General features: G+C 41.7%; 1 protein-coding gene across 1 annotated transcript; it reads left to right on the forward strand.

Moving 5' to 3' along the window:
- Positions 1–5,646: 5,646 nt before the first annotated feature.
- On the forward strand, positions 5,647–18,030 carry LOC145799420 (uncharacterized). Its single transcript, XM_082889002.1, has 3 exons — positions 5,647–6,621; positions 6,949–7,378; positions 17,259–18,030. Exons 1-3 carry the CDS (start codon positions 5,701–5,703, stop codon positions 17,903–17,905), a joined length of 1,998 nt encoding a protein of 665 aa, XP_082745128.1. The 5' UTR covers positions 5,647–5,700; the 3' UTR covers positions 17,906–18,030.
- Positions 18,031–23,061: the final 5,031 nt, after the last annotated feature.

Here is a 23,061-nt window from a genome sequence, read left to right on the forward strand (position 1 = left end):
CTTGGCCTTCTCTGCCTCCAACTCCTCATTCAGGGTCTCCCTTTCAACAGTCGCCTTGGCTCTCTCTGCCTCCAACTCTTTCTGAAGGCTCTCTCTCTCCTCTACTGCCTTTGCACGCTCGCCCTGCAGTTTCTTTTGCAAACTGTCAATCTTCATGTCTGCCTCATCCTTATGTCTGACCAGCTTTTCATTACTGGACATTGCCTCTTCACGTCGTTCGAGCGCGACCGCGCAGGCTTTTTGGGCCTCCTCCAGCTTCCTCTGCTCGCCAGCCAGCTGGAACTCGAGCGACACAACCTGGCGGCGTTTGTTCTCCAGCTCCAACTTGACCTCTTGCAGCTCAACATGGGCCCCCTCCCAGTTTGCGCTCTCCTTCTTCAACCTTGCAAGTTGAGCCTTGGCCTCATCTGCCTTGAGTTTTGCAGCCCCCGCCTTCTTCAGCAGAGCCCTTGCTAAGGTGGTTACCTCCATTTGAGCGGAGCATAACCCCCTCAGCAGTTCAGCCTCATTGAATCTGGCTACTGAGTGCAAGGCTGCCTCTTCTATAATCCCCACAAGGCGGTCTGCCCCTGCCCTGGCTGGGCCTTCTTCTCTCTCCAGCCGCAGCCACTGCACGAGCGTGGTAGATCGTAGTAGTCAGACTAACTCCCCCTCCTTGGGGTGCAGGACCCCCCTGGGGCTGTTCTCCCCTCCTTGGCTCAGGGCTAGTTGCCCCACCTTCTACTTGCACTTCAGGGGCAACCCTCGCGACCCCTGCGGCGATCGCCGCCACTACTGGAACGACTTCTATGACCTCTGAGGCAATGTCCACCGCTTCTGGGGACATTACTCTTCCTGGGGTCTCCTCCATTTCCCCCCCCTCTGCCTCCTTCGCCATACTGGTCTCCTCTACTCTCACTTCTTTCTTTCTCTTCTAGGTAGGCTCTTCTTCACTCCTCCTCACTTTCCTCTTCTTCTTTACTACGCCCAACACCTCCATCTCCTTCAAAGACCTCTCCTTCAAAGGATCTATTGGGGGCGGTTGTGGCACAAATTCACCTAAATTTTTTTCCCCCAAGGGTTTGGGGCGAGGTCGGATCCTCTCCCTTGCAACCGGCTTTGGCGGTCGGTCTGCCTGAGACTCTTTGAATTTTTGGGCTTTGGCAAGGATAGTCTGATCCTCCGCCTCTTGAGCCTTCCTCCTTGCCTCCAACTCCGCTTGGTCGAGGTCCCCACCGCTCAGCTGTGGACCCAACCCTGCCTCAAACAAAGCCGACGGCTGAACGAGCTCGTCCCATCTGGCCCCTTCCTTCTCCCTCCATTCCTTTACCCTCTTCACCCTCTCCTCTGCTGCTGCTCCCAGCTTTGGCTCCACAAACTTGGTGGGCACTTTCCAAATAGTGCGTACTCCAACCCCTCCACTAGCAGACACATAGAACCACCGTGGTCTCCACCCCTTGATCGACGACGGCAGCCCCGCCACCAGCCCTTTCCCTGTTGCTGCCTGTAGAGTGACCCAAGTCTCTTGCTGTCCTGAAGCCTTGTAACATGCGAAGAATTCGTCTACTGTCATGGCCGCCCCTTCGTTCGCCTTCGGCCACGCACTTGCACAGGCCAGTAAGATTTTCTACGCATTGGGCATTAGTTGGTCCGGCGCTACCTCCAAACGATTCAGGACATCTACCACCACTTGCGGCAGGGGTAGCCTCAGTCCTCCCTTCAATGCTTCCTCATAAAGGGCAAACTCCCCTGGCCTGGCGTCGGATGGCCTCTCCGTCAACATCGGCAACAATAACTCTATTTCAGCAGGCACCTGGTATTTTTCACGAATAGCCTCCAAATCCGCTGCAGTAACCGTTGATCTATCTGCCTTTGTATGCCAGTGATCTGGTTCTGCCTGGCTGATTGGCTTTGGAGCTGCTATCATGGTGGAACCATGGGATCGTACCACCGACTCCCCTACCCTCTCCATCCTATATTGCTGCGCTAACTCCACTGCATCATCGTCACCAAGTGGATCCACCCTGACATTCGCAGTTTCTTCTTGGGCCATTTCTATGGTATGTCTGCGAATCGCTTCGGATGCAGGTGTAAGGAAATTGAAAAAGTGTTGCAGAGGTGTATCGTGAGCAACAAAGGAATTCACACTTGGAATATTTTGATTTTTCGTAAACAAGTAGGTGAATCGAATAATGCCAAAAGCCCACAGTTTGCCCGTATTCCAAGGAACCCAATTAATTTTCGCCAGTTTGAAAACTTTTCAAATCATCCGCCAAAACTGTCTTTTCAACACTCATAATGACCTATCGTTTCATTTCTAATCCAATGCCTAATCTCCCCCTCCCCCGCGGGATGTTGCCACGCGTACGACAACGATCCACTGCCTCCTCCCCTTACCCTGTCTTTTCCACTTCAAATCACCACGTAACACGCCGCCTCTCGAGCCCCACGCCCCTCCACCTCACCCATCGCGGTCGGCCCTCCTCGTGGTCGACCCTCCCACTCGGCCAACCTTCGCGGTCGGCCCTCCTCGTGGTCGGCCCTTCCACCCGGTCACCCTTCGCGGTCGGACCACCTCCCGGTCGTGTCACCCTCTTGGTCACCCCTGCCGGTCGACCTCCATCCTGCCAATCCCTAACACCCTCATTTTCTTCATTAGTATTTCCTTCATTGGACTAAAGCTACACTCGGGAATGGGGGACTACTGACGTGTATAAGCCTATAAAGGCCATGAATCACTATGAACAACCCAAGCCCATCACTTGGAACCCAATACATAACCCAGCTGGTGAGGTCCAGAACAACTGGAATCCAACATGGCATAAAGAGCCAATGACATTCAGACACATGGCAAGTGAAGGACGAGCCACATCAGCAGACAAAGATCTGCAAAGTTATTGCCACTGCGCATCACCATTAATGCAGCCCATCACAGCATTTATTACGACAACACCTCTCCGTTGGAACAGGACCCCCTTACCCTGAACAAGGTAAGCTACAGCATAGACTTTCGGCGAGGAGGGCAGGTCAGAAGGGACAGTGAAATGATTACCAAAGGATATAAGCAAACGTTGAAGACAAGAAGAAGGTTAAGCTTTTCTATCTCTAATCTCTCCCTCTACACTCTACTTCTCTTCTTAACTTGCTCGTCGGAGAGTTCACTGGTGGACTATCCCGTTCTCCGTTGGACTTATTTGCAGGTTATCCGGTGGGCTTAATCATTTGGGCATGGGCCTGAGGAGCTTGGACCAGTCCGATCCATTCACTGAAACAAACTGTATCATCAATAATAATAATAATAATTGTGGCACAAGATTGAGTTGAAAAATAACTTGAATCATTGAAAGGAGGATTTATCTCATTAATTCATTGGGTTTTGTCTTGATTTCCAGAAATTTATTTCTTATGTTGGAACCCAAGGAAATGCTTTGAAAACAGAGAGTGCCACCAAGGTTGATGTTGTGTACCAGAAGTAGACCCAATGATCTATTAGCTGCTTTTTTTTTTCTTTTTCTTTTTTTGGCTTGATTTTATAGACATGGATTTCTGTTGTGGGTTGAGTGTGAACAAATTTTTATTTAAAATTTGCGGGTTGAATTGAACTTCTCTGTTCATCTATAGATTTGTGTGATGGGTTTGAAGATTTTGTTAATGGTGTTTTGTTTTGGGGATTGTACAGATGCTGATTCACCCTTGAGGTTAAAAGCTTTGACACCATTGACCTCGTCCTCCGCCTACACGCCACGGCCGCGAGCCCCCTTCTCTCTCGATCTTGCCACCACTGTCAACGGTCAGCGTCAAGTGGTAGAAGAAAAAGAAGTGCGGGAGCTGAAAAATGTACACTAAAAAAATTAGTGTCATTTTTGATTTTTATAAAATATAGATTGAGTTTGAAATGATGTATTAGAGAAATAATGTAACTTAAATAAGATATAATTTAAATAGAATAGTAACTTTTTAATTTTTTATCTTTTTTCAAACATGTCAAATTTAGCCTAAGTTACGTTAAATTTTTAAGTGAAAAACTTCAATCCAAAAACACAGACCAATGTTAAATTGGTACGGGCAGCCTCCAACTACAAAAGTATCATCCAAAATCTGATTTTATTTATTTATTTATTCATTTTTAACTGCAGAAAAAACTTCATATCTATCTTAGGGAAATTCTGTGCTATGCATATTGTTATGTATTTTTTAATTTTAAGGCCACGCTTGGGGCATGTTAATTTAGTAATTTTCTGATTATTTGATTAAAATATGAGTTTAAAAAAATAGTATATTTATGATGACTTTTTAATTTTTTACGAAAAGATGTACAAAAAGTAAAGAGAAAAGAGAATCTTTGACTTTTTGATATGGATTGTTGACATTTTGACTTTTTTAATAACTTTTGACTTTTTGACTAAACGGATTGATTCCCAAACGAGACCAAATGAAAAACTTCAATCCAAAAATACAGAGAAACAGTAAATCGGTACGGGCAGCCTCCAACCCTCGTTTGAATCTCTATAGAAGCAAATTGTAACATATATTATAAATTCTTATCAGCAACTACAAAAGTATTATCCACAATTTGATTTATTTATTTATTTTTTTATTTCTTTAACTGCAGAAAAAACTTCATATCTATCTTAGAAAAATTCTGTGGCATGCATGTTGTTATGTATTTTTAAAAAAAATGTATAACATTTTCCCAAAATGTATAAATTATCATAATTTTATCAGAAAAAATACGTAACATAGCATCATCACAAATAGATAACGTTTATCAAAAAAATGGACCACAAATTGCCATAACTCATAAGTCTTAAAAATGTGTACAAAAATAAATCACAAATTATTGTAACTCTATTAGAAAAAAATATATAATATTTACCACAAAATATTTTTGTGCTGTAATTTTTTGTAGAGTTACAACAATTTATCATTCAAAAATAAATAATATTACCACAAAAATGAATAATTTTATGATTTGTATGATTCCCATTCTCTTAAATAATTAAAACAAATATAAATATTCCAAGCCTTAATGAATATATTTTTTGGTTTTTGTTTTCAAACTTTTTTTAAAATTTTTATTCAAACTAATGTGTTTGGAGTTTTTATTTTTTTAAAAATAAACTAAACCAATTTACAACCTTTTTTTTTTTTTTAAACATAAACGTTATCAAATGCTATCTAAGGAATCTGATTTTTTTATTTTATTTTAATACAATTTGTGGATGGTGACAAGGGTATGATTTTTCATCATTAATCAAAGTTGCTGTTATAATTTAAGAGTTGTTTGGGATGATTTAAATAAGTGTATTTTTTATCTTTTTACGAAAAGATATACAGAAACGTAAAGAGGTGATGTGATGAAAAAAAAAAAAAAAAAAAGATAACAAGATGAATTATATTGAGGTTGCCAAACTTAGCCTAAAAATTATATGAGGGCTCTTGGCCTATACATTAAACCATAATAGGCACCATTGACCTCGTCCTCCGCCTACCCGCCACGGCCGCGAGCCCCCTTCTCTCTCGATCTCGCCACTACCGTCGGCGGTCAGCGTCAAGAGGAAGAAGAAAAAGAAGTAGCGGGAGCTGGTTGGCCTGAACTGTTCTTGTCTCTACTGCACTACAAAAATGGTCACCTTCACATATTATTATGTCAGGGCAATCGTCCTCTCTAGTCTCTTTCTGCAAACATTTCTATTCTTATTTGCTCCTTTGAGAAGGCGAATGGCAAGGGTTTATGTGTCAGTGCCTCTTTTGTTGGCGTTTGCGTACCTAGATGTGGTTGTTTACTTAGCTATGACAATCATCTCTACTACAGTAGGCAACACCCCCGGTGGCTCTTCCTCTGCTAGTCCGGAACTTCTAAGATTTTGGGCTACCTTTCTCTTGGTACACCTTGGTGGTGCCGATACCATCATTGCTTTCTCGCTCGCGGACAATGAGCTGTGGCACAGGCACCTCCTTCAGCTGGTCTCTCAGAGTGCCACTATTGCTTATCTCTTCTTGTTCACTCTCTCATCCAAAAACAAGCTATGGCTCCCATCACTGCTCGTATTTGTTGCCGGGTTTATCAAATATAGTGAGCGAATCCGTTCTCTCTATCTTGCTAGCTGGCGTAATTTTCAAGACTCTTTGCTTACAGAACCCGATCCTGGGCATGATTATGCCACACTCATGGATATATATTCTTCCAAGAAAGAAGCAAAGCTTCCATGCCGGATAGTAATGATTCCGGAACCCGAAAGAGTCCCTAAGAAAGCCAACGAATATGAAAACGAACCGACCACTTTGAATGATTTGGAAGTGGTACAAAAAGCTTATCACTTTTTTCAAACTTTCAATGAACTGGTATTCTGCTTTGATAAGAGAGCCCAGAGCCGAACCTTCTTCCTTAACAGAACAGCAAGAGAAGCTTTTAAAGTGGTAGAGCTAGAACTCAATTTCTTCTATGAAATTCTCTACACCAAGGCCAAGGTGTTGCAAGGTAGATATGGATTTCTTCTTCGTTTTGTTTCATTCGTGTTAATTATGGCAGCCTTTGCGCAGTTTTATTTGATTGACAAGCAAGGATTCCACAAGATTGATGTTAGAATCAACTACGTCTTGCTCCTTGGTGCCATTCAAGGTTCTAAATCGCGGTATCGGGTAACGTAACGGTATCGATCGCGGAGTATCGGTATCGGTAGTATCGATCGGTACGTATCGGGAATCGGGTGTCGCGGTGGTGAAATTTTAAAAATCATTTTAAAGGTTTTTCAACTTTTTCTTTCCCGTACCGGTCCGAACCGCTGAGTATCGGCCCGTCGCGGCTTGTGTAACGGCTTGTGTAACGCTTACAGGCCGATACGTACCGGGACTCGGCCGATACTCCTGCGATTTTTAATCTCAGTGGTATATCGGCCTGTATCCGTCGCGGCACCCCATTTTTCCGATACGTATCGGCCGATACGTAGCGTATCGGCCGATATTTAGAACTATGGTGCCATTACCCTCGACATAACAACATTTCTCATGGTCGGTTTCTCTGATCGGATTGTTGTCGCCCTCACTCAGTCCAATAATCAATCCTTAGTTGTTCGAATCCTCAGGAAATCCCTCAATGTTAATAGGAAAAGGTGGCCTGATGAAAACTCTACCTGTTCTTTTGGGAGGTTTAAACAAATCATGCACCGCAGGTGGTGTGAATCTATCCATCAATGCAACTTGATACGTTATTGTCTGAAAGGGGGAAAATTCTTTGGCCGTAAGACGGGGCTAATAATTTTCTTGCTGGTTAAATTCAACAATGACTTACGAGACTTTATCTTCGACGAACTGAAGATGAAATCTATGCAGGCAGATGATACAGAGACTGCCAAGGAGATATATCAAGCCAGGGGTGATTGGGTTCTTCGAGTGGAAGGTTGTCACGACTCCAAACCGCCCCTAGTAGTTTGGTGCCGTGATGGCCACTAATCCGTAATTACCGAAGGCCAACTTTCAAAAACTTAACACAATCAGAGTATAATAAACGGGGCTCACAAATGCGGAAGTAATAAATCAAATACAAGTGGTCCATAAGAGCTGTGCATAGATCAAATGCAATGTCATTCATTTTTACAACTTGAATACAGCAAGCAAAATATGTGTTACATCTTGATCAAAAGGCTTCTCGAGCCGACATATACAAAATACAATAAATACAAGTCAAGAAGCATGATTTTCAAGATTTGCCGACATGCAATGAAAGGCATCGCCGACGTAAATACAACAACAAAACCGACATAAGCACGAATCCAAAACAAGCTTTCAAGACAGTCTAGGCGTCGCCGCCGTTCTGCTCATCACCTACATATATATAGAGAGGGGTGAGCACAAATACTCAGTGAATGGTACTAATAATAAAGGTTTGCATGAATAAAGCCGGAGTCCTTTTAAAACAAAACACATCAAAACTTTATCGAACAGGAGATGAACCGTAATCATCATTCAAAGCTTATAAGTACCAAGGGATGCTGACTGACATCGGCAAAACAAGGGATGAACCGTATTCATCATTCAGATATCACAAGTACCAAGGGATGCTTACTGACATCGGCAAAACAAGGGATGAACCGTATTCATCATCAAGCTTACAAGTACCAAGGAATGCTCACTGACATCGGCAAAACAAGGGATGAACCGTAATCATCATCAAATATCACGAGCACCAAGGGATGCTTACTGACATCGGCAAAACAAGGGATGAACCGTATTCATCATCAAAGCTTACAAGTACCAAGGAATGCTCACTGACATCGGCAAAACAAGGGATGAACCGTATTCATCATTCAGATATCACAAGTACCAAGGGTTACTTAGGCCCGTAGCCCGATTTAACAAGGACCGTATCCTTTTATACTTAGTACTGCGAAAGTTTAGAGTCCTCCAGCACAAGGGACTTGTGTTACTTAGGCCCGTAGCCCGATTTAACAAGGACCGTATCCTTTTATACTTAGTACTGTAAAAGTTTAGAGTCCTCCAGCACAAAGGACTTGTGTTACTTAGGCCCATAGCCCAATTTAACAAGGATCGTATCCTTTTATACTTAGTACTGCGAAAGTTTAGAGTCCTCCAGCACAAGGGACTTGTGTTACTTAGGCCCGTAGCCCGATTTAACAAGGACCGTATCCTTTTATACTTAGTACTGCGAAAGTTTAGAGTCCTCCAGCACAAGGGACTTTCCAAGAATAACATCACAACAAGGCCATTCATTCATGCTTAGCAAATACTCTCGTCAAAACAAAACAAAGCAAGATTTATCAAAAACAAGTGTAACATAGCTTTATTAGAAATACCACTCACATAGTTTTCCACAGGTGTAGGCTCAAAGCAAATATCAAGGACCTACAATCACATGGCAAATCACATTCTCAAAACGAGCTTATACGCATGCAAATGATCTCGGCATTCTCACCAGATCCAAGTCAATAACAAAGCAAAACATGCTGGGAGTTAAACACTGCTCCCGTCTCATGGAAACACACTGGGCACCGTCCAGGCCCTTGCCGAGGTCCCATCAAACAAAGTCGGGAAAACCTGGGTTTCCCTTTGAAGAATATGAAAACATGATCATTTGGAAGATGGATGCAAGTTCACAACTTGTTACAAAAATCTGAGTTTTCATGCCAAGAGTTCAAAACATGGACCTGGGTACTCACGCAAGAAGGTCATGCAAGAACAAACACAAAAACATGGTTCTTGCTTCAAACTTTTGGATCAAAACGAGGCTCTCTTTCAAGAACATATGAAAACCATTTTCTCTTTCCAAACCAACTTCAAAACGATGCATGACATGCAAAACAGATCCGATCATGCAATGCAGCTAGATAATCAATCACAACAATCAACGTAGATCAAGATTCTTACCTCAAAGCTCGAATCTAACGGATTAAACCACGAAGATCAAGCTTGGAAGACTTGCTCTCACTCAAGAACTTCTCTTCCTCCTCTCTAGAGCTTCTCTCTCTAAAACAAAGATTTGAGACACGAATGATTTGTTTCTAAGTCTGCCGGCTGTCTTAACAACTAGCTCGGACATGTGGCGTTACCGGGTTGGCTCAACTCAAAAGGTGATTGATAGATAAGACAAGTCTCTGACAAAGCGTATGCAGCAAGCTCGGTAAAACACATCGGCAAGAATGACATCGGCTCAAATCAAGGATCCGGTAACAGGATAACACAACATCGGCTAGGGAGGACGACGCTTGACTAAGCTGTGCCACACCTTGGCTGGGGTGTGCCACATCTCGGCCTAGGCCATGCCTGCCCAGGGGCAAGGTTCGCGGGGTACAAAACATCTCGGCAATAAATGCCCGAGGTGAAGGTGGGGGTTGACCAAGATCTCAAAACAGTTCTAAGTACAAAGGTTCAAAGGCGAACTAAGCTCAAGATGACCTCGGCTACACGCCGAGCAAAGAACAAAATCGTGCAAGTAATACTTAAGCAAATCAAGGCAAGGCAAAATCTTGAAAACAACATAACAAGACAAAATTATGCATGGATGCATGCAAGTATGACAAGAGTAGGGTGAGGGTTGTTACAGTCTACCCCCCTTAAAGAAGTTTGGTCCCCAAACTTAAATTACCTTGTTCCAGGAACAATTCTGGATAACGGAGTCTCACATCTTCTTCCTTTTCCCACGTGGCCTCTGTGCCATAATGCTCCTTCCATTCGACCTTTACCATTGGTATCGATTTGTTTCTCAATTCCCTCACTTGTCTGTCGATAATCCTCATTGGCTTTTCCTCGTAGCCCAAATCCTCATTAACTGTGATCCCAGAATGATTAATTACATGCAGTGGATCTCGGATGTACTTTCTCAACATCGAAACATGAAACACGTTGTGGACTTGGCTCAAATCTGGCGGTAAAGCAAGTCTATAGGCAACGGGGTTAATTCTCTCAAGAATTTCAAACGGTCCAATATACCGAGGTGCTAATTTACCCTTCTTTCCAAATCTGGAAACTCCTTTCATTGGTGAAACTTTCAGGAATACATGATTTCCAATTTCGAATTCTAACTCATTCCTTCTCTGGTCGGCGTAGCTCTTTTGTCGGCTCTGCGCAGTTTTAATCCTCTGTTGGATAAGTTTAATCTTCTCTGTTGTCACTTGAATCAATTCGGGACCAAGCAGAGCTCTGTCTCCGACTTCGGCCCAACATATCGGCGACCTACATTTTCTTCCATACAAGGCCTCATAAGGCGCCATGCCAATGCTAGCTTGGTAGCTGTTATTGTAAGCGAATTCCACTAAGGGCAAATGTGTTCCCCAACTTCCTAGGAAATCCAATACACAAAGTCGAAGTATATCTTCAAGTGTCTGAATAGTCCTCTCTGTCTGCCCATCTGTCTGGGGATGAAAAGCTGTACTAAATCTCAGCTCGGCTCCAAAAGCTCTCTGAAGACTCTGCCAAAATCTAGAAACAAATTTAGGATCTCGGTCTGACACAATTGATATCGGCACTCCATGAAGTCTGACAATCTCGTTCACATATAACAAGGCAAGTTGATCGGCGTTGAAGGTAGTCTTAACAGGTAAAAAGTGTGCTGATTTAGTTAATCTATCAACAACAACCCAAATCGAATCCATACCTTTCGGTGTCTTTGGCAAACCAGTCACAAAATCCATGGAGATGTGTTCCCATTTCCACTCAGGAATCGGCAAAGGTTGAAGAAGTCCTGCCGGTCTTTGATGTTCTGCTTTCACTTGTTGACAATGTAAACACTGGGACACGAATTCGGCTATTTCTCTTTTCATATTTGGCCACCAGAACGTTTGTTTCACATCCTGATACATCTTAGTGTTCCCTGGATGAATAGCAAACTTGGAACCGTGAGCTTCCTGCAAAATTCCCCTTTTTAACTCTGGGATGTCGGCCACACATAGCCTTCCTTCGAACTTGAGCACTTGATTTTTGATGGTATATCCTGGTCTCGGCTTTGTGTCAATTTCCTCGGCTATTTTCTTGAGGAAGTTATCCTCCATCTGTCTTGTCTTTACCTCATCAACAATAGTCGGCTCCACTGTCATCATGGTGAAACACGCCAAATTCCCATCTGACTTTCTGCTCAAAGCGTCGGCTACACTATTAGCTTTACCCGGGTGATATTGAATTTGCATATCATAATTCTTCAACAACTCAAGCCACCTTCTCTGCCTCAAATTCAATTCTTTCTGTGTGAATAGATACTTCAAACTCTTATGATCTGTAAAAACCTGACAAGTAGCTCCATACAAATAGTGACGCCAAATCTTCAAAGCAAATACTACGGCCGCTAATTCTAAATCATGGGTAGGGTAGTTTTTCTCATGAGGTTTCAACTGACGAGATGCATAAGCTATAACCTTACCCCCTTGCATTAACACACAACCCAAACCCTTATGTGAAGCATTGCTATAGATATGAAACTCTTCGTTACCTGATGGAAGTGTGAGTACTGGGGCTGTAACTAACCTCGTCTTCAGTTCCCGGAAAGCTGATTCCCGATCTTCAGTCCATTCATACAGTGTTCCCTTCTTAGTCAATTGCGTCAACGGAATTGCAATCCTTGAGAAATCCTTCACAAACTTTCTGTAATAACCTGCCAAACCCAGAAAACTACGAATCTCGGATACATTAGTCGGCCTCAGCCAATTTACTACGTCTTCAATTTTGCTAGGATCAACTGAGATGCCCTCTTCACTAATCACATGACCCAAGAATGAGATAGAAGAAAGCCAAAATTCACACTTGTTAAACTTAGCATACAATTTCCAGTCTCTCAGAATCTGTAAGGCAAGTCTCAAATGATTTTCATGTTCAGTTTTACTCTTGAAATAGATCAATATATCATCAATGAAGACAACTACAAACTCATCTAAATACGGTTTGAAGACTCTGTTCATCAAATCCATAAATGCAGCAGGGGCATTGGTCACTCCAAAAGGCATTACTAAAAACTCGTAGTGGCCATATCTTGTTCGAAAAGCAGTCTTCTCAACATCTTCGGCTTTTACTTTGAGCTGGTGATAACCAGACCTAAGGTCAATCTTAGAAAAGACTCGTGCTCCTTGTAACTGATCAAGCAAATCATCAATTCTAGGTAATGGGTACTTGTTCTTGATAGTGACCTTATTAAGTTCTCTATAGTCGATACAAAGGCGGAGTGTGCCATCCTTCTTCTTAACAAATAAAACAGGTGCTCCCCATGGTGAAGTGCTCGGCCTAATAAATCCCTTATTCAACAGTTCTTGTAATTGCAGTTTCAATTCTCTAAGTTCAGCTGGTGCCATTCTATAGGGTGTTTTGGAGATCGACTGCGTTCCCGACATGATGTCAACAGTAAACTCTATTTCTCTATCGGTCAAGTGGCCAGGCAATTCATTTGGGAAAACGTCAGAAAATTCATTAGCAACTGGGATGTCGGTTAAATTAACATTTCCATTCTGATCACTCAGTATACTACACAAGTAACCTCGGCACCCCTTCCGAATTAACTTATAGGCCTTAATGGACGAAATCAAGTAAGGTGGGGGCACTATCCCTTTACCCTGGAAAATAACCTCGGCTAGGTTTGGGGGTCTCAAGGTGACACTTTTCGAAACACAGTTAATAGATGCATCGTTTGCGACTAACCAGTCCATTCCCAGTATAATATCAAAATGAGCTATGTCTAGAGGCATTAGATCTACTAACAATTTAACATTCTCAATCACAACAACACATGCTCTGTAAATGGATGCAACAATCATAGATCTCCCAGATGGAGTAGACACAGATAACATGTAATCAAGGGGCTCTAGTTCTCTATCAATTCTCTCGGCAAACTTAGTAGATATAAACGAATGAGTAGAACCCGAATCAATCAACACATAGGCATCTTGGGAGCAAATTAGGAGTATACCTGACACCACTGTTTCAGCATTCTGAGTGTCTCCTGGTACTAACGCAAACACTCTGCCCTGCCTCATCTGTCCTTTCCCAGCATTTTCCTTCTGAACGGAACCCGAGGTATTCTCACCCTTCTTGTTGTTATCGGCTTTTGTCTTAGGGCAATCTCTCACATAATGGCCCATCTCGCCACATTCATAGCAGGCTCCAGACGTCCGACGACAAATCCCGAAATGTTGCTTCCCACAATCTGGACACATCGGTTTAGCACTCCCTTCCTGTCTTAGGCCACTAGTACTGGTGCCTAGCTGTCCTCGGCGATTGTCATAGTTCTGTCTTTTTCGCTGGTTCTCTCCCGAGCTCTGGTATCGATTCAAATTAGCTTCGGCATGAATGGCTTTGTCCAATACTTCGGCATAAGTCGGCATATCGAGCAAACTCACCCGGTCTTGAATCGGTCCACGAAGCCCACACTCGAACTTCCTGGCCTTCATATATTCATCGTTGACCATGTGAGGTACAAACCTCACCAATTCAGTAAAAGTGCGGTCATATTCCGCCACTGTTCTGTTGCCTTGCGTCAGAGTATGAAATTCGGTAGCCTTGCGGTTTCGAACACTTAGGGGAAAATGTTTCTTGTAGAACAACTCTAAGAATCGGGTCCAGGTCAGATCTGGATTGCTTCCTCTAATCATCATCCACCACCTGCGAGCGTCATCATCTAATGTGAATGCTGCCAACGTCACTTTCTGAGCGTCGGTGCTAGGGAAGATCTCGAACAACTTCTCCATTTCTAAAACCCATGCTTCAGCCTTCATCGGCTCTATACCTCCAGAGAATCTCGGCGGTCTCATTTTCTTGAACTCCCTAATCAAAGCTATTGTGCCATCCCCATATAAGGCTGGTTGCGGGGGATCTTGCGGCACTGGAGGGGGTGGAGGCGGAACTACATTTCGGCCGTTGGTCTGCTCGGCCTGAGTCGACGTAGTACTAGCGAACTGCTGCCTGGTTTGCCTCAACTCGCGGGCCAAACCTTCAACTAATCTTTCCAATCTGTCCATTCTGTCTTCGGGCTGATCCCGGCCAATTGGAGGTCTACCTCTCCTCATGATGCTATGAGCGTGCAAAGTATGACTTTAAAACAAATAAGCAAATAACCCCGTAGGCAAGCAACAATTAAGCATATCAAGACAATGCACACCTCACTCAAACAACAATTACCATGATGCAACCTTAACATCTTTCTAAGGGAAATCCTATGCTCTTTAGGACTCAAGTGTGTGAACAACGTATACCGAGGAACTTGTGCTCTGATACCATTCTGTCACGACCCCAAACCGCCCCTAGTAGTTTGGTGCCGTGATGGCCACTAATCCGTAATTACCGAAGGCCAACTTTCAAAAACTTAACACAATCAGAGTATAATAAACGGGGCTCACAAATGCGGAAGTAATAAATCAAATACAAGTGGTCCATAAGAGCTGTGCATAGATCAAATGCAATGTCATTCATTTTTACAACTTGAATACAGCAAGCAAAATATGTGTTACATCTTGATCAAAAGGCTTCTCGAGCCGACATATACAAAATACAATAAATACAAGTCAAGAAGCATGATTTTCAAGATTTGCCGACATGCAATGAAAGGCATCGCCGACGTAAATACAACAACAAAACCGACATAAGCACGAATCCAAAACAAGCTTTCAAGACAGTCTAGGCGTCGTCGCCGTCCTGCTCATCACCTACATATATATAGAGAGGGGTGAGCACAAATACTCAGTGAATGGTACTAATAATAAAGGTTTGCATGAATAAAGCCGGAGTCCTTTTAAAACAAAACACATCAAAACTTTATCGAACAGGAGATGAACCGTAATCATCATTCAAAGCTTACAAGTACCAAGGGATGCTGACTGACATCGGCAAAACAAGGGATGAACCGTATTCATCATTCAGATATCACAAGTACCAAGGGATGCTTACTGACATCGGCAAAACAAGGGATGAACCGTATTCATCATCAAGCTTAAGAGTACCAAGGAATGCTCACTGACATCGGCAAAACAAGGGATGAACCGTATTCATCATCAAATATCACGAGTACCAAGGGATGCTTACTGACATCGGCAAAACAAGGGATGAACCGTATTCATCATCAAAGCTTACAAGTACCAAGGAATGCTCACTAACATCGGCAAAACAAGGGATGAACCGTATTCATCATTCAGATATCATAAGTACCAAGGGTTACTTAGGCCCGTAGCCCGATTTAACAAGGACCGTATCCTTTTATACTTAGTACTGCGAAAGTTTAGAGTCCTCCAGCACAAGGGACTTGTGTTACTTAGGCCCGTAGCCCGATTTAACAAGGACCGTATCCTTTTATACTTAGTACTGCGAAAGTTTAGAGTCCTCCAGCACAAGGGACTTGTGTTACTTAGGCCCGTAGCCCGATTTAACAAGGACCGTATCCTTTTATACTTAGTACTGCGAAAGTTTAGAGTCCTCCAGCACAAGGGACTTTCCAAGAATAACATCACAACAAGGCCATTCATTCATGCTTAGCAAATACTCTCGTCAAAACAAAACAAAGCAAGATTTATCAAAAACAAGTGTAACATAGCTTTATTAGAAATACCACTCACATAGTTTTCCACAGGTGTAGGCTCAAAGCAAATATCAAGGACCTACAATCACATGGCAAATCACATTCTCAAAACGAGCTTATACGCATGCAAATGATCTCGGCATTCTCACCAGATCCAAGTCAATAACAAAGCAAAACATGCTGGGAGTTAAACACTGCTCCCGTCTCATGGAAACACACTGGGCACCGTCCAGGCCCTTGCCGAGGTCCCATCAAACAAAGTCGGGAAAACCTGGGTTTCCCTTTGAAGAATATGAAAACATGATCATTTGGAAGATGGATGCAAGTTCACAACTTGTTACAAAAATCTGAGTTTTCATGCCAAGAGTTCAAAACATGGACCTGGGTACTCACGCAAGAAGGTCATGCAAGAACAAACACAAAAACATGGTTCTTGCTTCAAACTTTTGGATCAAAACGAGGCTCTCTTTCAAGAACATATGAAAACCATTTTCTCTTTCCAAACCAACTTCAAAACGATGCATGACATGCAAAACAGATCCGATCATGCAATGCAGCTAGATAATCAATCACAACAATCAACGTAGATCAAGATTCTTACCTCAAAGCTCGAATCTAACGGATCAAACCACGAAGATCAAGCTTGGAAGACTTGCTCTCACTCAAGAACTTCTCTTCCTCCTCTCTAGAGCTTCTCTCTCTAAAACAAAGATTTGAGACACGAATGATTTGTTTCTAAGTCTGCCGGCTGTCTTAACAACTAGCTCGGACACGTGGCGCTACCGGGTTGGCTCAACTCAAAAGGTGATTGATAGATAAGACAAGTCTCTGACAAAGCGTATGCAGCAAGCTCGGTAAAACACATCGGCAAGAATGACATCGGCTCAAATCAAGGATCCGGTATCAGGATAACAAAACATTGGCTAGGGAGGACGACGCTTGACTAAGCTGTGCCACACCTTGGCCGGGGTGTGCCACATCTCGGCCTAGGCCATGCCTGCCCAGGGGCAAGGTTCGCGGAGTACAAAACATCTCGGAAATAAATGCCCGAGGTGAAGGTGGGGGTTGACCAAGATCTCAAAACAGTTCTAAGTACAAAGGTTCAAAGGCGAACTAAGCTCAAGATGACCTCGGCTACACGCCGAGCAAAGAACAAAATCGTGAAAGTAATACTTAAGCAAATCAAGGCAAGGCAAAATCTTCAAAACAACATAACAAGACAAAATTATGCATGGATGCATGCAAGTATGACAAGAGTAGGGTGAGGGTTGTTACAAAGGTTGCACTGACTTACTCCCTTGGATCAACGATACTGATTTTGATGAGAGCCTTCTTTTGTGGCACATTGCTACTGAACTCTGCTTTGATACTGAAAATACCGGAGAGGACACTTCTACGAATAAGGGTTTTCGTGGTTTCTCAAAGATACTGTCAGATTACATGTTATATCTTCTGCTGCTTCAGTCCAACATGATGTCCGCCGTGGCACGTATTGGGAAAATAAGATTCCAAGATACCTGTGCCGAGGCCATAAATTTCTTCAGAGAAAGAAAAATAGGACAGTCTAAGAAAGTGCCTTTACACGAACAAGCCTGCAGAAGTATCCTTGATGTCGATGTAACAGTTAAACCTGCTGTTGTCAAGGGAGATAGAAGCGAGTCTGTGTTGTTTGATGCATGCATGCTTGCCAAAGAGCTGGAGAAATTAGAAGAGGGGAAAAAATGGGTGATAATTAGCAGAGTTTGGGTTGAATTGCTGTCCTATGCTGCCTCTCGTTGCACAGCTTTTGCCCATGCCCAACAACTGTGTAGAGGTGGTCAACTCATCACATTTGTTTGGTTGTTGATGGCTCATTTGGGCTTAGATAATCAGAAGTTTCAAAGAAGTGAGGGCCATGAGAGGGCAAGATTAATTGTGGGAAAGTAGTTGAATGCATTTGTTGTGTATCAATAGATTGAAAATGTGTAATTTGTCAAGTAGTCTTCATTGGGAAATCTTGACTAGTCATCATCGGTAATAAAGAGACATGTTCCTTGTTATGAATTTGAAGAGCTTATTTTTTACCGTACTCCATTACTCTGTTGTTTGCATTTACTGCCGTTCATTATCAAGAAATTTACATTTTTAAGAGTATGCAATATCATAGAACTGTACCGGACACTAGTGAATGATGAATATATACACAGTGCATGACTCTGGCCACATTTACTTTTGTTCTTAACATGATGTATTTTCTTAGTGAACTTGAGCAATACTTGGAAAAAAAGTTTAAAAACTATAAACTTGAGAAAATTTTGGAGATAAAGTGTAGACTAAAACAAAAAAGATTTTTACAGCGCGCAATGCACGCCGTAAAAACCCTTCTATGACGTGCAGCGTGCGTCATATTATGACCAGTCATAGAAAGTCATTCACTTTTCAACGACATGCTTCATACGCCGTTAAAAACTATTTAACGGCAGATTTTATGCATCGTTATTACTTTTTCTACCACATGCTATAGTACGCCGTTAAAAACTATTTGACAGCAGATTTTGTGCGTCGTTGTTACTTTTTCTACAACTACTTTTGCAAGTCGTTAATTGGTGAGACAAATAACGACGCTGATTGCGGGCCATAAAATATGTAATATAACGACTTATTATGCCTGTCGTAAAATATGTAATTTTTTTATTTTTATTTTTAAATTCAGCAGATTCTATTTGACCAATTTTGTACAATCTAACAAATAAGCATCACAAAACATCAATTAACCACCAAAATATTAGTTGAAACATAAAAAAGAAACTATTCAACAATTGTCTATAAATTTCAAACATTCGAAAATTGTATTCTTAAATTCTAAACTGTACAAAAAGTTTAAACCATGCAAAACTATGCATATCTAACTTTCTAAACATATCGACAACTATTAAGACATTATCTAAAACTACCGACAGCAGTTCCTATAACAATTGCTGCTGCAACTATAGCTGTAGCAAATCCACTTGCTCTTATCATAGGGTTGAGGGTGCCCAATGTATGTGTTAAGGCACCTAAGCGCACGGCAATAGCTGGAGCAACTGGCCCTGTTACATTTCTTGTCTGCATGACAAAGGAAACTTCACATAAATACAAAAATCAACGACTCAGCAACAAAAATATTTCTTGAGGTATTAAGAAATGATCAAGAAATTTTAAAACATCAACAAAACATTTCCAAAATTAATAAGATAATTCAATGGCCCCATAAAAGCAATGTCATAATGAAAAATGAGCAAAAGTTCGATATCTCAATAGTCTCAACGTATATGCAAATAAAATCCACATAGAACAAAAATACTAAAAATAAACATTAAACCACGAAATCCACATGAATAAACCCTAGTTTTACATTTATAGTTGTAGAATATTTTTGCATGGTTATTATTATTATTATTATTATTTTTTTGGTAGTAAGTACTAAACTGCTAAAAATAAGATTTATTCATGTGCATATTGATAAAAGGCATTAAGCCACCTGGTTTTGTAACGCCCTCAAAATAATAGCTTTAAACCCACTAAATAAGACATGCATTGATATTCAAAAGCTCCACATTCTGTCATTTAACAGAGTTTCATTACAAAAAGTATTACATGTTAACAACAAAAGCAAATGCCCTATGGGCTTACAGCTTTCCAAGTTAACACTTGGTTACAACAAAAGAGTACTAACTCAAACACGTTAAGCCCTTGGCTTGAATTTACATGTAATACATCAAGTAAAACAACAAAAAAAGTCCGCCTCTGGCCTCCCAAGCTACGTCCTTGGAGGTGGCATGCTACCTGTACCTGAAAATGATATTCCCATATAGGGTGAGCCACAGCCCAGTAGAAATACACTAAACCAACCATGAACAATGACTAAAAGATTAGCAACTGATAGACGGTCAACACTGACACTTCCATTTACATCTCCCTATGTTTCCATGACAGCCAAGTCTATGTTACAATTCACTTTTCGGTTTTGTTCAACTTTGAGTTTGAAAACAAGGCTCAGTACTCTGGCCAGAACATTTGATGAGATTATAGTTCATCACTAGAACACTTTCGAAATCCAAGGTGGATACACATTATTTTGTTGTATCAATAACACATAAACTACTCCCATACTTCGCAAACAATGATGATATACATTTTAGTGCTATATCAAATCAAACAAACTTTTCAATAGATAAGCATATGAGCTATATCACTACTACAACAGATAAGCATATGAGCTGTATCAACATTCCGATAGATAAGCATATGAGCTGCATCAACACTTCAACCGATAAGCATATGAGCTATATCAACATTCCAACAACCGGTTTAGAGGTACATCCCCCATCTTCCCCTAAACCATTAACCGGTTTAGAGGTACATCCCCTATCTTCCCCTAAACCGTGGAGTACATCCCCTATCTCCTCCCATACACAAGTAATGCATATAAACACAGAATCACATATGCAATCAATCAATACATAAAATTAATGTATTCTATTAACCGACATGCTCTATGACACATCCAATTGATTAGTTTTAGTTTGCCTAATCATCAAGCATTGTCTACAACATTCAACACTACCCTCCACCGGTAGCCCAAAGCAATTATTTCTAAGTAGGAAATAAATGCACAATGGATATTCAATCGACATTTCAATTCGGTGAGTGATAAATAATTCAACTACACCCTTTAACCCCATGCACTCCTAATCTCAGCAATTCCATTTCATTTCCTCATTTCCCACGATTAATTATCTCAATTAATTAAACAATGTAATTAGGTCATTTTCCATAATTACCATTACCACCCTTAGGTCCCATTTTCATCAATGATTCAACATTCATTCCATTTCTCTATACCAAACATGCATCTAGGTTTACTACAAATAAAATCCCAACCTTTGTAAAATAACACAAATGGCCCAAACTTTCACAAAATTACCAAACCAACCCCAACATCTCAAATTACCAAAATTTAAAGACAAAATCCATAGAGAGGAGTAGGATATCCCTACCTCAAATTCAGAGCTCCAAGGGAGAAGATGAGTAAAACTCAGAAGTGCTCCAAATCCCAAATTTCTCAGATCTCAACAAAGCCCTCGACGATCAACACACTTCTTACAAAGGCCCAAGGTGAGGAAAACACTCTAGGTAGATCAATCCTAAGAGAGAAGTTCGGTTTTAGAGTGAGGTGCTCTCCAATGGAGGTTTTGAAAAAGTAAGAGAGAGAAAGGAAATCAAAAAGTGATCAAAAAGGTGGTTTCACGAACTGATATAAAAGCAGGTCCGCTCGAGCGTACAACACCCCGCTCGAGCGTACAGACACAAGTTCACGCTCGAGCGTCCAAAGATCCGCTCGAGCGCCGGGTGCACTCTCCCAGAATTTTCTGCAGACGACCAAAATGCTGAGAGAAGGAAATTAACGCTCGAGCGTCCAAACTGCCGCTCGAGCGTAAAGGCAGCAACAAAAGCTCGCTCGAGCACAAAACCGCCGCTCGAGCGGAGAGACCAAAACCTGGGCAAAATTTCAAAGCTTTAAAACACAACCAACTAATTCCCAATCTGCCCAACACAACCCAAAACTCTAAAACAAAGAGTAGGAGATAGAAATGAGGATAAGACAACAACGAATCTACGAAACTGAGTCCAGATTATAGTTATACAACAACAGGGAATACCGGGATCGCTATAACCTCCCCCCCTTAAAGAATTTCGTCCTCGAAATTAAAGATACATCAAAACACAAGGCCAAATGATCATAGAGCATTCAACAACCGAACCCCAAGGAAAGAAATTACTTTCAAAACAAGCCTCCGACTCACTCTACCAAGGAAAAGACCAACCAAGGGAACACATTCTAAATAACACCACCTTAGGTGCGCAAGTCTCAACAAACCAAACCTCCCCCGAAACAATTCACCAAAAACCGACTAGTGCTCCAAGCTTAGTCACTACTCAACAACACGACTAAAGCAAATCTTAAAGTAGATAATAAGAAAACATTTTCTTGTTCAAAAGGCATTTCTCAAAGATGTTTAAATTTTCAACGTTAACGTTCCAGGATGAATCTTGTATTTTCCATACGAAAACTCAAAAGCTTTGTAAACATTTTTCACAAATACGCTGTTACCCAAAACGCAGAGTTATCCACAGTTTATTTGCCCAAAAGAGTAATCTGGAATTCTTAAAAAGAAAATCCTTGAATTAAATCAACTTTTCAACAACGCATTTAGATGACCCCAAACACTAGGAAAATTTTGTTTTCCATTTCTTTCCAAATTAACACTATCAACAACCATCACTCACGTAGTGATGACACAACCAGCACGGAACACAACATTTCTATAATGATAATTAATAGAAATAACAACCGTACTATCAACACATAAGGTATAAGAAATTCATGGTTTTGTAATTTTATCCCGCCTCCCTTTACTTAACCACTTTATAATCATAAACACGGCTCAGAAACACACAAATGATACACATTATAGTGCTGTATCAACATCAAACTAGACACCATACATTCATAATGTATAAAAAGCCAATCATTCACAATGATCAATCAATACATATATTAGATGTATTATTCCAACCGTCAGACTCAACGACAAAACATGTTTGATTAATTTCAGTTTTCCTTAATCAACATACGGAGTCTACAACGAACGAGGCTAAACTCAAGGTGACCAATGCCACCCCAACACCCGATACCGACAAGCTGACTAGTCAACTCAATAAACTCTACACTCAGCAATCCACACACTGATGTGCTACTCAGACCACTAACCCCAACCACAGAGTTCTCTACACGAACCACAAATTTTGGAATCTCATCGGATTTCCCTAAAATTTAACCGCCTCAACATCGCGTCTAAGGGAATCACCATCCCCCGCCATGGTTATCTAGCAAGCCTGCTCACTTCCTTGACCGAAGACCGACATGGTCAACCTCAGTCACAACATCCCGAATACGAAGGACTACTTTGACCCACGCTATACTCATTACTTTAGAACACGAATTGCTCTTAATTCAAAGAATGCTGGCAGCATCCACTCATAACCCACACCCAACAATG

This window comes from Camellia sinensis, chromosome 9 (genome assembly GCF_055761805.1).
Source record: "Camellia sinensis isolate YWXY chromosome 9, ASM5576180v1, whole genome shotgun sequence".
NCBI lineage: Eukaryota > Viridiplantae > Streptophyta > Magnoliopsida > Ericales > Theaceae > Camellia > Camellia sinensis.

Bases quoted from the DNA above. Each gene is read 5' to 3' on its own strand.
- LOC145799420 (XM_082889002.1), top strand. From the start codon at position 5,701: ATGGCAAGGGTTTATGTGTCAGTGCCTCTTTTGTTGGCGTTTGCGTAC. The intron at 6,622-6,948 runs GTAACGTAACGG...GCCGATATTTAG, and splicing joins GTTCTAAATCGCGGTATCGG to AACTATGGTGCCATTACCCT. The intron at 7,379-17,258 runs GTTGTCACGACT...GTTGTTACAAAG, and splicing joins TTGGGTTCTTCGAGTGGAAG to GTTGCACTGACTTACTCCCT.